The sequence below is a fragment of the Lithobates pipiens genome, unplaced genomic scaffold (genome assembly GCF_037356315.1).
Source record: "Lithobates pipiens isolate NorthernLeopardFrog02 unplaced genomic scaffold, aLitPip1_a1.2 Scaffold_25, whole genome shotgun sequence".
Lineage (NCBI taxonomy): Eukaryota > Metazoa > Chordata > Amphibia > Anura > Ranidae > Lithobates > Lithobates pipiens.
In genome coordinates this window covers 71,957,228-71,972,758 of record NW_027507787.1, presented here as the reverse complement: position 1 = coordinate 71,972,758, position 15,531 = coordinate 71,957,228, and the positions used below count along the sequence as shown (strand labels likewise).

The following is a 15,531-nucleotide window of genomic DNA, read 5'->3' as shown; positions in this document are numbered from 1 at the left end:
CATGTTGCTCCTTGAGACTGACTAAAAAACTTGCTCAGGCTACAAGAAAATGCCGCAGAGGGTCCAGAATAAAGGACAAAAACGCAGGGAAAATGGCCGCCAAGCTACAGGATGGCCACCGAACACTGAATACCATGAGGGACAGTGACAGAGAAATGGCGGTGAACATCGCTGCAGCGATCGACAGACACAGCCACCAGGCACCCCCCCAGGGAGAGAAGAACACACATCAGGGCACAGCCAGCCAACGCAGTCCCCCCAGGTGAGAGCCCCAGCCATGACACACACACCACTCAGCAGCCACATGCAGCATTCCCCACGGGGGGGAGGGAAGATAAGGACAGGGAGAGAAGAGAGGGAGGTGAGGGACCCCACGAATCGACCTCCCAGGGAATGTCCAGTTGCTCAGCCCCACCGAGGCAGGGATAGCTGTACTTACCAGTCCTGCAGAGCTGGGAGACATTCAATCACAAACCCACTCTCCAATCAGTACGGGGTGGCTGTTGGCACGGCACACTGTGACGCAGACATCAGTAGCCCGGTCATATGTGTGCCCCGGAGCATTAACGCTCACCGACCACCTCTGGAGCTGAGGTACGTCGTGGCCGACCCAGCACGTAGCTCTGGTCTGCACACGCTCGCTGGCCAGGCTGGGGAGACTACAAGGATAAGGGTATCCAGCCTGTCACCCAGCCAGCTGTGGATAGCAGATCACAGGATCTTTAGTCTTGCGCAAAAAGCAAAACTTCTGCAGAAAAAACATGGACCAATGGGGCCGCAGGGTTCCTATGTCCTTCTACACTAGGCAAAATAAAACTGAGGCTGCATGGCAGGCTGGGGAGTTGTTACCTAAGGGACCACCCCTTGGGCGGAACTAAAAGTTCTGTGTTTTTCATAACATGTTATGCCTAGTCTTCTCCTAAAGGTGGCGTAACAACCTAATGGCTAAGAGAGGAGCTGTGTCACTCGGTGAAAATAAGAGAAATGTAATTTTAAAAAATCATTAAAAAAAATTGGCCCTTTAAGAACTGTGGGCGGAAGTGATGTTTTGACATGATCAAATACCACCAAAATAACGCTGTATTTGTGGGAAAAAAAGGACGTCAATCTTGTTTCGGAGCCACGACACATGACCGCGCAATTGTCAGTCAAAGTGACGCAGTGCCGAATCGCAAAAAGTGCTCTGGTCTTTGGCCATCCAAATGGTCCGGGGCTTGGTTAAGTAGCAGAGACATCATCACTGTGCTGTACGTAGTCTGTGCAGAAAGTAGAAATGTGGGAGGGGCCCAACAGGCTCCAACCACTACAGTATGCCTGCAAAAAAACTACAGGAGGGGGTGGAGACAAGACCAGTCACCCTGCACAAGGAAAGAAAGCAGCAGGGACCGGTTTTTATTACAGAAAGCTCCTGCACAGGGGAACGTTTCAAACTGAGTTGCAGCACAGATCTGGAAGCAATACACAAAGCACACCAAGATTGCAGATGCCCTGTGGTGCTCTTATTTCTGAATGCAATTGCTGATATTGCTGAAAATATTAAATGCATTTTGCTTTGGTGCATTATCTAGTTCAAATAAATAGGATACCTTAACATAATGCACATCAACACACAATGTAAGAAGTTTGTGTTAAATAAAATACACATTATACACAATACACATGTAGCGCTGGCTCCTGACGAGCAGGCGCTATATGGTTTTTCAAAGTTAATTTTCCTGAAACCAGAGTTGGTTTTTGGGGCTAATTTTGCCAAATTATGGTTTCAGTACCAGTCTAGTTGGGTTGCACTGGGTTCTCCTTGACCGCAGGTGTCGCTGTCACCGCTGGCAAGTGTGAGAACGCAGTCTAGCTGGGTGTATTGTATGCTACGTTTCTTTCGGAAACCAGCCCAGTGGGAGTGTTCTCCTGCTGTGCATTCTGGGAGGTGGTATTTAAGGTACTGACATCACATGCTTCGGGGGTTCCGTGCCAGAAGATATTTTCTGTCTGTTTGGTTCTGGTCCTCCTGACCAGCCCCCATGGCCCTCCTGGCCTGGGGTGCGGATCCATGCATTTCCAAGTCTCTGGGCTGGCTAGCCTGAGGCAAAGCAACTGCAGGGACAGGCCTGAATGGATATCGGGGCCTAATGATTCAAAGGTGGTCCGGTGCCGTCTCATATAAGGAGAGGCCCAGCAACTGGAGAAGCATCCAGCGGAGGACTCTTCAGGAGAAGGCCATGCACAAGGCTGGTTTCTCTGAAGGAGCCTGGAGGCTCAGTTGAAGGACACTTCATGGATCTACACTCATACGGTATCGCCGGACCGGCTGAGAGATACTGGTACCATATGATAGCTACCTAAATTTGTCTATGTCCCTCAGTTATGCTTAAGTCTGTGGCAGAGACTTTTCTCAAGTATTCTACATCCAAGTCTGTGACAGAGACTTTACTTTACTAAACACCCTACCGGCTGCTAGGCCTAGTGAGAGGAGATCTAACCCTCCTTCAGGGGTTAGTGCTACACACACAATGTAAGAAGTTTGTGTTAAACACAATACACATTGTACACAATACACACAATGCAAGAAGTTTGTGTTAAACACAATACACATTGTACACAATACACACAATGTAAAAAAATTGTGTTAAACACAATGCACATTCTACACAATACGCACAATGTAAGAAGTTTGTGTTGAACACAATCATACCTCCCAACATTTTGAGATGGGAATCAGGGACACCTACTTGCAAAGGTATGTAGGCATAGGACACGCCCCCGAAAACACACCCTTAAAGGAGAATTAATCAAAAAAAGGTTAATTAAATCTACAAGGACTTTTTTGACACTCCTATTGCTTTATATTGGCTTTTAACATTACAAATGCAGCAATTTAGAATTTGGATGAAAGGTTTAGCACTGGGAAACACTTTTTGAAAGATAAAAAGTACATTTTATGTACAACTATTTGGATCTGACCAAAATGAGGGACAACTGAGGGAGAAAGAGGGACATTGCTCCAAATCAGGGACGGTCCCTCCAAATCAGGGAGAGTTGGAAGCTATGCACAATGCACATTGTTCACAATACACACAATGCAAGAAGTTTGTGTTAAACACAATGCACATTGTTCACAATACACACAATGCAAGAAGTTTGTGTTAAAAAAAAACGCACAAGTGTAAATTGGTGCTTACAAAATGCATAGAGGGTCTTTATTTTGTTACTGTTGTTTGTTCTGCTGTGTTAACAATAGTCAACCTTGTTACATCAAATATATAGTTTGTGCTGAAACCAGTCTGACCACAAAACGTAGAAATGCAAAAAGATGAAGATCTTATTTGCCTTTTAAGTTATGTCTACAATTTGGGATGCTTAAAAAAGAAAAAAAGTCTCAACATGTGATATGTGACATGTGTTATTATTTAGTTTGTTTGCATCATGGGATTTACAAAGGCTTCCAGATGTCCTCTGTTGTGTTATAAATGACATTTGTAGTCAGTATTGGGCAATGCTCATTAAACCAGCCAGAGAGAAGTGGAAAAAGCCCTCTGCAAACCTTCCCCTCCTCTACAACACATCTCATTAACTGTTTCCCTTTTAGCATAGAGCTGGAACGGTAATAAAGCACCCCTATCATCAGGGCTACATGGATTGTTTTTACTTTGTGACCAATAGGCTCTTCCTAAAGTATGTGGCTAATAATCCTATATTATCCAATATTTAAAGTGTGTATGGAGACAGAAATAAAAGCCTGACAGAGAATGTAACCTTTCCCTACTCCATCCAAACAGGCTGAAGTTGGCCTTCCACATGGGCAGATAACAGCCTGCATTTATAATATAGTTTTGTATGCAGTTAAACAAAGTGGCATTTTAGATGTTTGTGTGAATGAGCCCTGAAGCTGAAGTTCGGGTAGATTTTTTATTTTTTTGCTATGCAGGACTAGGACATAATTCACCTGTAATGAAGTGTGTTCTATGTCTATAGTGTAGAACAGTGATTCTCAACTAGGGTTCCGTGGAACCCTAGGGTTCTTCCAGAGGTTGCTAGGGGTTCCTTCAGTATTGGGCATTTTTTTGAGTATTTGTACATGCTAAATATTCTGGGGTGTATTATATTTTATTATTGATGTCTTATGCATTGTTTCTCTTATGCATTGTCCCTTTTGTCTCTCTTTTTTTGTATTTCATGAAACATTGATAAACATTTTTTTTTACTTTTACCTCTTTTTTCTTTTTTTTGTTATAAAAAGTACCGGTATAGTCCAACCTCTGTTTATTGGTTTGGGTTAGCTATAGGAGGCTAGCGTGAACGGCTGCCCCCTAGCCCCATACCAAATCCTCTTGTACCTTAAAATTTGTGGATGATGGTACTGGACAATTTTTTATACTTATCTGGGGCGATACTCGCAACTTTTTGAGCATTGGGCAATTACCACTAGGGGTGCAACGGATCGTCACCGATCCGTGATCCGAACGGGTCACCCCGCTCGGATCGGCAAATGCCACGATCCACGGTCTCAGCCTTAGGAAAGGCCACGGCTTCGGCCTAGCTCCGAAGCGGCGGCCATCTTTCTACACCCAGGCTGTTTACACTGATCGCTCCGACGGAGCGATCACTTGTAAACAAACCGGCGTCATGTCATGATGCCGGTTCCTCTCTCCCCTCTTTGTACTAACCTGTACAGTGGAGGGGAGAGATCCTGAGATGAAAGCAGCCATCCCTCCATACCCTGCAGTACCCAGCAATACTCTGCCAATACTCTGCAGTACCCCAATACTCTAGCAATACTCTGCAGTACCCCAATACTCTAGCAATACTCTGCAGTACCCCAATATTCTGCAGTACCCCAATACTCTGCAGTACCCCAATACTCTGCAGTACCCCAATACTCTAGCAATACTCTGCAGTACCCCAATACTCTAGCAATACTCTGCAGTACCCCAATATTCTGCAGTACCCCAATACTCTGCAGTACCCCAATACTCTAGCAATACTCTGAAGTACCCCAATACTCTAGCAATATTCTGCAGTACCCCAATACTCTAGCAATACTCTGCAATACCCCAATACTCTAGCCATACCCCGCAAATACTCTAGCCATACCCCGCCAATACTCTAGCCATACCCCGCCAATACTCTAGCCATACCCCGCCAATAGTCTAGCCATACCCCGCCAATACTCTAGAGATACCCTGCCAATAATCTAGAGATACCCTGCCAATAATCTAGAGATACCCTGCCAATACTCTAGTGATACCCTGCCTGCCAATACTTTGCGATACCCTGCCTGCCAATACTCTGTGATACCCTGCCTGCCAATACTTTGCGATACCTTGCCTGCCAATACTCTGCGATACCCTGCCTGCCAATACTCAGCGATACCCTGCCTGCCAATACTCAGCGATACCCTGCCTGCCAATACCCTGCCAATACTCTGCGGTGCCCAGCCATACTCAGCCATGCCCAGCCATGCTCAGCCGTGCCCAGCCATGCTTAGCCGTACCCAGCCATGCTCAGCCGTGCCCAGCCATGCTTAGCCGTACCCAGCCATGCTCAGCCGTACCCAGCCATGCTCAGCCGTACCCAGCCATACTCAGCCAATATTACAGTGGGGGAGATTGTGGATATTACAGTGGGGACTATATGGTGGTGGAATTTTCACAGGTTTTTGCTAATTAAATTATTATTTGCTGATCCGAAAAATGATCCGATCCGTGACTCTGATCCGAGGAACGATCCGATCCGTGAGTTTTTTGATCCGTTGCACCCCTAATTACCACCTCTCAGATAAGTTCCCACTCACACCATTGATCTTTTTAGCTATCTGTAAGGAGGTAATTCTTCCCAATGACCACAAGTGTAAGGACCATTCTTCCCACTGACCATCACACTAATGTATCAGGAGTTGTACATTTCAAATTTTTAGAAGGGGTTCCCCGAGGCCAGAGAACTATTTCAAGGGTTCCTCTGTGTTGAAAAGGTTGAGAAAGGCTGGTGTAGAACATGTGGGTGACCTTGGGTGGTCCCCACTACTGCCAGGTTATCCCCCCAGTGCTGATCCTCCTCCATAACTCCCAAATGTCCCTGATTTTGAGGGGCTGTCCCTGATTTGGAGCAATGTCCCTCTGTCCCTCTTTCCTCCTCTGATCTATATAGTTGTATATAAAATGCACTTTTTATCTTTCAAAAAGTGTTTCCTAGCGCTAAACCTTTCATCCAATTTCTAAATTGCTGCATTTGTAAATTTTTAAAGCCAATATAAAGGAATAGTAGTGGTAAAAAAGCACTTGTGGATTTAATCAACCTTTTTTGTTTTTGGTTAATTCTCCTTTAAGGGGCTGTGGCAGGGGCTGTGTCCTATGCCTACATACGTTTGCTAGTGGGTGTCCCTTATTCCCATCTCAAAATGTTGGGAGGTATGTGAACTGCACTGCTGACGTTAACATCAGCCGCTGCCAGTGGCAAAGACTTGTGCCCTTCAGCCGTCTTCTCTGTTCATAGAGCTCATTGTATTCTTTCCCAAAATGCAAAGTGTTCTGTGATTGGAGGAGGTGGATCCTGTCCTCCATCTGCCCGTCCTCCATTCACAGGATGCTTTGCATTCTGGAGAAGAATAAAACACATTCTATAAATGGAGAAGGTGGGTGGAAGGAACAGCAGCTGAGGTTATCCTCTGCCTTACCGAAAAAGATCAGTGCGGTGGGGAGAAGATTTCTACACTTTCTCACTGGGGCGGTGCGGGCGTCGGTGGTAAAGCGCCGCTATTTTTAGTGGCGCTTTACCGTCGTTTTAGCGGCGGTATGCGGCCGCTAGCGGGGTGGTTTTAGCCCCCGCTAAAGTGGCCGAAAAAGGGTTAAAACCGTCCGCAAAGCGCCGCTGCATCAGCGCTTTGCCAGTGGTATAGCCGCACTGTCCCATCGATTTCAATGGGTAGGAGCGGTTTAGGAGCGGTGACAACACCGCTCCTTTCACCGATCCAAAGATGCGGCTAGCAGAACTTTTTTCACCGTCCTGCTAGCGCACTGCTCCAGTGTGAAAACCCTCTGGCTTTCACACTGGAGTGAAAGGGGCTAGTTTTTTCACCTGAAAACCGCCCCAGTGTGAAAGGGGCTTAAGCAGCAGCCAGTCAGTCAGCTATGGGACACACCTCAGTACAGGTAAGTTATGTCCCGATGCTGCACAACAAAAAAAAACCTTCAGCTTTAAGGGGCTTATTGACATGTACTGTGCCGGGTGCCTTGTACAGTGTGAATAAGCAGTTTATGCATCTAGAGACACATGCAAGCGCAGACAGTGTGCATTCAGGGCCACGCACCTGCAAACCACTTAAAGTAGTAAAAAAAGAAAAGAAAAGAGGATCCTGTTCCTTTAAAGCAGGATTTACAGCAAAGTGCTTGGGCAATGTAGTTTGTCCCTCTCTATACTGTAAGATACCTGGTTGATCTTGCCTGTTCTCCTGTGTCCCCCTATGTGAACTGACCACGGTAATCATGGCTGCTGATCCATGATACCGTGGTCAGTTTATTGCCTCCATCATCCCACAGTTTTTCCCTCTACCTGTGTGAGCCATTTCCTCCCTACCCCTCACACCTCTATTCAACTGTGGCTGTAAAATCGCTAATCACAATGACAAATCCCTGAATCCCCTCTGTTACAGGGAGATATACTGTGAAATATCTGTTTTTAAAAACATTATGCAGCAAAATACCTTATTTCAGAGCGCTGCTGTGCGGTCACATGACCTCCTGCCGCTCTCCTCCTCTTCTCCCATCTGACGTCAGAGGGAAATCTCAGCCCCTCCCACTGTAGTTCTCAGATCGGGGAAGGAGAACAACGGGAGGTCATATGTAAACATCCCTTGTGACAGTAATAGGTGTTGACAGGTACTCTTTATGGAGTGATCGGGGCTCTAAAAGACCTCAGATCCCTCCTTTGCACTTCAAAGTATTCAGAACACCATTTTCGGCGATTCTGAATACTGTATATTTTTTTAAAGCCGGCGTCATTCGAGCTGAGTAAACGGGAAGTGACGTCATGGTGTTGCTTCCATGTTTACAATCAGGAGACTGGAATGAAGCCGCTTACAGCTTCATTCCAGTCTATTCCTAGCCGCCAGAAGCAACAGATTGTTGATCGGTGCTCCCGATGGAACGGGAGGCCCGGTAAGAGCGGAGGGAGGGAGGGGGGCGTACCCTCCTGCTCCTCCGGTATAACAGCCGAGCGGCTTTTAGCCACATCAGTTGTTATTGCTGGAAAGCCGATCGCCAGCTCTAAAAAACAGTACCGGGATGATGGCTGCAGCTGCGGGCATCATCCCGGTATAACCCCCGAAAGCCGAGTACGCACATCTGCGTACGCTCAGCGGCAAGGGGTTAAATGGACTGTAGTGCAAATCTGCAAAATGCAAAAAGCACTAAAATTGCATAGGTGTGAATCCAGACTACAGCTCAAACCACATCTATGCATGTTGTTTTTGAGCGTTTTTGCAGTGCTTTTTGCAGTGCTTGTCTCGTTTTTGGACATGCGTTTTTACCGCGATTTGCCGCGTTTTGCATTTTTTTCTTTTTTGCACTGTGGTTGCTTAGCAACCAGCTATATACAGTGAAAAAAAATAAAACCACAAAACGCAAATCGCGGCAAAATCGTGGTAAAAACGCAGTACTTGCGTTTTTGATGCAGGTCCATTGACTTCTATTACATGCAAAATGCTGCATTTTGCAAAAACGCAGAGGCACAAAAATGCATTGATGTCAACATGTTCCATAGGAGCCCATGTTAAAAAATTTCCCTGCATTTCTGCAAAATGCATCAAAAAACGCGTTAGTGTGAATCAAGCCTTAGGCTGGATTCACACCTATGCAGTTTTAGTGCTTTTTGCATTTTGCAGATTTGTACTACAGTCCATTTAACATGGTTTCCTATGGAACACGTTCTGTAGTGCAAATCTGCAAAGTGCAAAAAGCACTAAAAATGCATAGGTGTGAATTAGGCCTCAGAATGGAGTAAGGCTGGATTCACATCTATGCATTTTTAGTGCTTTTTGCAGATTTGCACTACATTCCATTTAACATGGTTTCCTATGGAACACGTTCTGTAGTGCAAATCTGCAAAATAAAAAAAGCACTAAAAATGCCTTAGTGCTCATGCACACGGACGTTTTAAAAAACTGGCTGCAAAGCTAGCTCCGATGCCTGGAAAAATTGTTGTTAAAAACGTGATTTTTACCGCGTTTTGCATTGGCGTTTTTGCGCGTTTTTGCGCGTTTTTTAGCGTTAGCGTTAAGTAGCTTTTTTTAAGAAGCACATCTCTTGGCTATAGGACTCAGAAAACAAAGAAAATATGTTGCGTGTATATGCGCGTTTGTGCGCGTTTTTGCGCGTTTTCCCGCGATTCGCGTTTTTACAGCTCTAGCTCCACGCCACGGAACGCACTGGTCCTGGGTTTTTTTTACAGCTTAAAAACGCCTATGCCATTTGCAGCTCAAAAACGTCTAGGTGGGCATGAAGCCATAGACTAACATGGACAGCAAAAAAAGCTCAAAAAAGCGGCTGTAAAAACGTCCGTGTGCATGAGGCCTTAATGTGAATCAAGCCTAAGGCCTTCTTCACACAGGTTGCAGTTTGTATACTGGCCCTTTCCATAAAATGCACATATGTGAACTACATCCATAGAAAACCATGTTAAATGTACTGTATAGACATGTGCAGAGTAAAATATTTCGTTTCGGAATTTCGTTTTCGTCTGAAAACTTAATTTATTTAGTTACTCCCGAAATTCGTTTTTATTTATTTCGTTTTTCGTTCAAAAATTGCATTCGTCCGAAAATCCACATGAATTACGGTCGAATCTGTCTTGGAAGGCTTATGGTGTCTGTCGAATGTATAAAGAAGATTCGACGGAGCTAACTATATAGCATACTTTAGAACCCTATTAAAGTCTATGGGACTCCAACGTTCAAAATCTAAAGTGCTAATTTTAAAGGCTAATTTGCAAGTTACTGTCCTAAAAAGTGTTTGGGGACCCGGGTCCTGCCCCAGGGGACATGTATCAATGCAAAAAAAAGTTTTAAAAACGGCAGTTTTTTCGGGAGCAGTGATTTTAATAATGATTAAAGTGAAACAATAAAAGTGTAATATTCCTTTAAATTTCGTAGGGGGGGGTTGTCTATAGTATGCCTGTGAAGGGGCGCATGTTTCCCGTGCTTAGAATTATCCCTGCACAAAGTGTCATTTATGCAGGAAAAAAAGTCCTTTAAAATCACTCGCAGCTATAATGAATTGTCGGCTCCCGTAATACAGAGAACACTCATTGAAAGTCATTGATAAAAAAATAAATAAATAAATAAAAAAAAAAAGCGTGGGGGTCCCCCAAATTCAATTACCAGGCCCTTCAGGTCTGGTATGGATATTAAGGAGAACCCTGCCTCAAATTTAAGAAAAAATTTGACGTGGGGTTCCCCCTAAATATCCATAACCAGACCCTTCAGGTCTGGTATGGATATTAAGGGGAACCCCGCGTCAAATTAAAAAAAAAATTGACGTGGGGTTCCCCCTAAAAATCCATACCAGACCCTTTATCCGAGCACGCAACCTGGCAGGCCGCAGGAAAAGAGGGGGGGACGAGAAAGCGGCCCCCCCTCCCTCCTGAACCGTACCAGGCCACATGCCCTCAACATTGGGAGGATGCTTTGGGGGTCCGTGACCCCTCAAAGCACCTTGTCCCCATGTTGATGAGGACAAGGGCCTCATCCCCACAACCCTGGCCGGTGGTTGTGGAGGTCTGCGGGCGGGGGGCTTATCAGAATCTGGAAGCCCCCTTTAACAAGGGGACCCCCAGATCCCGCCCCCCCCCCTGTTTGAAATGGTAAGGGGGTACAAAAGTACCCCTACCATTTCACAAAGAAAGTGTAAAAAATGTTTAAATAAAACAAACACACTTTTTAAAAATTCCTTTATTAAAAATAAAAAAAGATTCCAGCGGCGGTAATCCACTCTTGCTATCCAGCGACGGACGGTCAGCTCTCCATCGATGTCTAATGTCATCCAGCGCAGCTCAGCATCCTTCTTCTGTCTCCTCCACGGAGACACTGGAGGCATTCCGGCGCTGACGTTTCTTATATACGGAGGGCGGGGCCACCCGTCACCTGACCCCGCCCCCCTCTGACGCAAGGGGAAACCCGGGGTTCCCCGTGACGTATGGGTGACCCCGCCCCCCTCTGATGTAACGGAAACCTGCCTGTGTTACATCAGAGGGGTGCGGGTCACCCCTACGTCACAGGGAACCCCGGGTTTCCCCTTGCGTCAGAGGGGGGGCGGGGTCAGGTGACGGGTGGCCCCGCCCACCCTATATAAGAAACGTCAAGCCGCCGGAATGTCTGTAGTGTCTCCTCCACGGAGACAGAAGAAGGATGCTGCGCTGCGCTGGATGACATTAGACATCGATGGAGAGCTGACCGTCCGTCGCTGGATAGCAAGAGTGGATTACCGCCGCTGGAATCTTTTTTTTATTTTTAATAAAGGAATTTTTCAAAAGTGTGTTTGTTTTATTTAACCATTTTTTACACTTTCTTTGTGAAATGGTAGGGGTACTTTTGTACCCCCTTACCATTTCAAACAGGGGGGGGGCCGGGATCTGGGGGTCCCCTTGTTAAAGGGGGCTTCCAGATTCTGATAAGCCCCCCGCCCGCAGACCTCCACAACCACCGGCCAGGGTTGTGGGGATGAGGCCCTTGTCCTCATCAACATGGGGACAAGGTGCTTTGAGGGGTCACGGACCCCCAAAGCATCCTCCCAATGTTGAGGGCATGTGGCCTGGTACGGTTCAGGAGGGAGGGGGGGCCGCTCTCTCGTCCCCCCCCTCTTTTCCTGCGGCCTGCCAGGTTGCGTGCTCGGATAAAGGGTCTGGTATGGATTTTTAGGGGGAACCCCATGTCAAATTTTTTTTAAATTTGATGCGGGGTTCCCCTTAATATCCATACCAGACCTGAAGGGTCTGGTTATGGATATTTAGGGGGAACCCCACGTCAAATTTTTTCTTAAATTTGAGGCAGGGTTCCCCTTAATATCCATACCAGACCTGAAGGGCCTGGAAATTGAATTTGGGGGACCCCCACGCTTTTTTTTTTATTTATTTATTTATTTTTTTATCAATGACTTTCAATGAGTGTTCTCTGTATTACGGGAGCCGACAATTCATTATAGCTGCGAGTGATTTTAAAGGACTTTTTTTCCTGCATAAATGACACTTTGTGCAGGGACAATTCTAAGCACGGGAAACATGCGCCCCTTCACAGGCATACTATAGACAACCCCCCCCCCTACGAAATTTAAAGGAATATTACACTTTTATTGTTTCACTTTAATCATTATTAAAATCACTGCTCCCGAAAAAACGGCCGTTTTTAAAACTTTTTTTTGCATTGATACATGTCCCCTGGGGCAGGACCCGGGTCCCCAAACACTTTTTAGGACAGTAACTTGCAGAATCTTTTCTCTCTGTCAAATCTTTTTTCTCTGTCGAATATTTTCTCTATATAATCTTGGACTAATAGAGGTAAGGTTAAGCACATTCGACCACAGGTTCTATAGACAGATTGTTATCGTCAGAGTCATGTCGAATCTCCTATTCTATATCGAACTGTTGTAACAATGAAAACGAAAATAAAGCATTTATTTATGTCGGATCTTTCGTTTTTCGGATTTTGTGCTTTCGTTATCGTTTGTCAAAACGAAAACGAAAATAGCTGAAATTCGGACGAAAACGAATGCACATGTCTAGTACTGTAGTGTTTCTGCAAAACTGAAAAAGCACTATAAAAATGCATAGGTTTGAACCAGGCCTACAAGTAACTAAGTAACTAAACAAATAGAATAAAAAGTCAATAAGTACAGTAAATAAAAGCCATGGAGCAAGAACAATCCTGACTCGTCTGATATCAGGTAGTGTTTTCATACTTCCGTCTTGCTCTCAGCAGATAAAACAGAAGGAGCCCATGTGAGCGTAGAACATGGCGGGGACCTCAGGTAGGTACATAGGTTATAAATAACCATCCGAGTCTGGGATTGGTCCATAACGCCAACTCTCTACCTTCCCCAATATGTACATGAGAAGAAAGGAAACAAAGCCTTATCACGCTGCACTGGCCTGAGCTATTCATTAACTAATGTACTTTGACTTCAGAGGAGACTCACCACCTGCAGATCAATCAGTCATTTTTTTGAAATTTTCTAAAAGAAAAGATAATGAAGAGAAGGAAATCAGATCCAGAGACATTACAGCATCACCTTACCATGTCTTCACAAGGGAATCAGCAACTGGTGTGCTGTCACTTGTCCCAGCAAAGCTGTCTAGCTGTGCGATGGGGGAGGAGGCCTGTCCTGGGAGTCCGCCCAATGTAAATAACCAGGGCTGAGCCTCCATCATTGGGATTCAACAGCACAGCAATCCCCATACACCGCAGCCAGCAGCCATGTTTGGAGGTGAACACACTGCTCCCTACTGTCTGCAGATCATTATCGCTGCAACTGGTTAATGATTTCCCATATATACACAAGAACTGCTTACATAAAATATCCGCTGTCTCTCGTGTTATCAAAGTGCAATCATTTCTTTCTTATGACTGGTACACACGATGATATTATTGGAAGAACGATTGTCCGTTTATTTTTTATTTTTTTTGCATGCTAGGCTCATCAAAAATGAAGAGTTTATTAAAGTGATGAAAATTCTCGTACGAAAGAATAAAAATTCAGAAGTGATTGTAGTGTATTTTCGAATGACAACTGAACCGATTAAACAAAAATTGCACGATCTGGTATGGTACGAGAAAAAAAAAAATTGGTGTTTGTCTCATCAGACATTATCGGATGAACTGTCATGATCGGCTCTCAAAAGCTGTGTACTAACAATCCAATTATCGCTACGGTTGCTTCAAACACAGTATTTTTTTTTTTCATACGATTTTCTGATCATTACAATGACTCATTCACATGGGCATATTTATTTATTTATTGTAGTAGGTGCTTATATAGTGCCGTCATTTTACGCATTTTTTTTTTATACAGAATTTATATAGCGCCAAGAGTTTTGTGAAGCACTTTACAAAATAAAGGGAGAGAGTACGGTTGCAATAAAAGAGAGTCCTGCTCGTGATTAGGGATGAGCTTCGTGTTCGAGTCGAACGTACGTTCGACTCGAACATTGGCTGTTCGGCCGTTCGGCGAATTCCGAACGTTTGGGCCGTTCGCGTCAAAATTCGAGTGACGCGCGCACGGACCACAATGCACTGCGGTGGCGCAGTGCATTGCTGCCCCATGATTGGCCAAGCATGCACTGTGACCCCGCATGCTTGGCCAATCGCAGTGCCGGCAGCGAGGAGAGCCATGATTGGCCACAGGCATCCTGCCTGTGGCCAATAATAGCTCAGGCTGTGTAGTGCACGCCCCACACTATATAAGGCCGCCTTTGAGGCGGCCTCCTGTAGTGTGTTACTTAGCATCTGAAGCAGTGGGTGTTCTGTGTACCTTCAACACAGTACACACCAATCGTTTTTGGCTGATTTCCTATCTTGCTGCTGTGTAGTGGTTGTTGTCTGTGCCCTGACTGCAGTATACACCACTATATTCACCTCACCTATATAGCTAGTGATCTAGCTTTAACCACTTAACTGCCCATTGCCGATTAACGGCTTCAGGGCGGTTGTTTAACTCTGAGAGGCCGTTAATTAACGGCCTCCCAGAATTCTGCTCTCATGTGCCCCGAGGTGCACGCACTCGAGAGCATCCTTGACCGCCGGGTCCACAGGACCCGGCGCATCACGGATCACGGTAAACGGCCGCTCATAGCGGCCGTTTACCACGTGATTGCTCCGTCAAATGACGGAGTGATCACTTGGAAACAAACCGGCGTCATGTTATGACGCCGGTTCCTCGCTCCCCTCTCTGTACCGATCGGTACAGCGGAGGGGAAAGAGATCGGTGTCAGCAGCGATGTGGGCTGCATCTGCAGTGCCCACATCACTGCTCACCGAATTTAACCCCTCAATTCCCTGTAAATACTCTGCAATACCAGTGCATACTCTGCAGTACCCTGCCATTACTCTGCAGTACCCCGCCATTACTCTGCAGTACCCCGCCATTACTCTGCAGTACCCTGCCATTACTCTGCAGTACCCTGCCATTACTCTGCAGTACCCCCCATTACTCTGCAGTAACCTCCATTACTCTGCAGTAACCCCCATTACTCTGCAGTACCCCCCAATACTCTGCAGTACCCGCCATTACTCTGCAGTACCCGCCATTACTCTGTAGTACCCCCCAATACTCTGCAGTACCCTGCTATTACTCTGTAGTACCCCGCCAATACCCCGCCAATACTCTGTAATACCCTGCCATAAATTGCCATACCCAGCCATACTCAGAGATACCCAGCCATACTCGGTGATACCCTGAAATACCCAGCCATAGACGCCCCCCACCCCTCACTGCCCTCCAGTGCTTCTACCAACTCGCCAGTACGATCAAAGCCAGAATCTTTTTTTTATTTTTT

General features: G+C 45.8%; 1 protein-coding gene across 1 annotated transcript in view; it reads right to left on the bottom strand.

Moving 5' to 3' along the window:
- The window catches only part of PCBD1 (pterin-4 alpha-carbinolamine dehydratase 1), a 30,327-nt gene extending 16,870 nt beyond the window's left edge, over positions 1-13,457 (bottom strand). The window contains exon 1 of the mRNA XM_077454583.1: positions 13,274-13,457. Coding sequence (XP_077310709.1) covers positions 13,274-13,276 — 3 coding nt within the window. The 5' untranslated portion in view covers positions 13,277-13,457. The remainder of the gene's footprint in view (positions 1-13,273) is intronic.
- Positions 13,458-15,531: the final 2,074 nt, after the last annotated feature.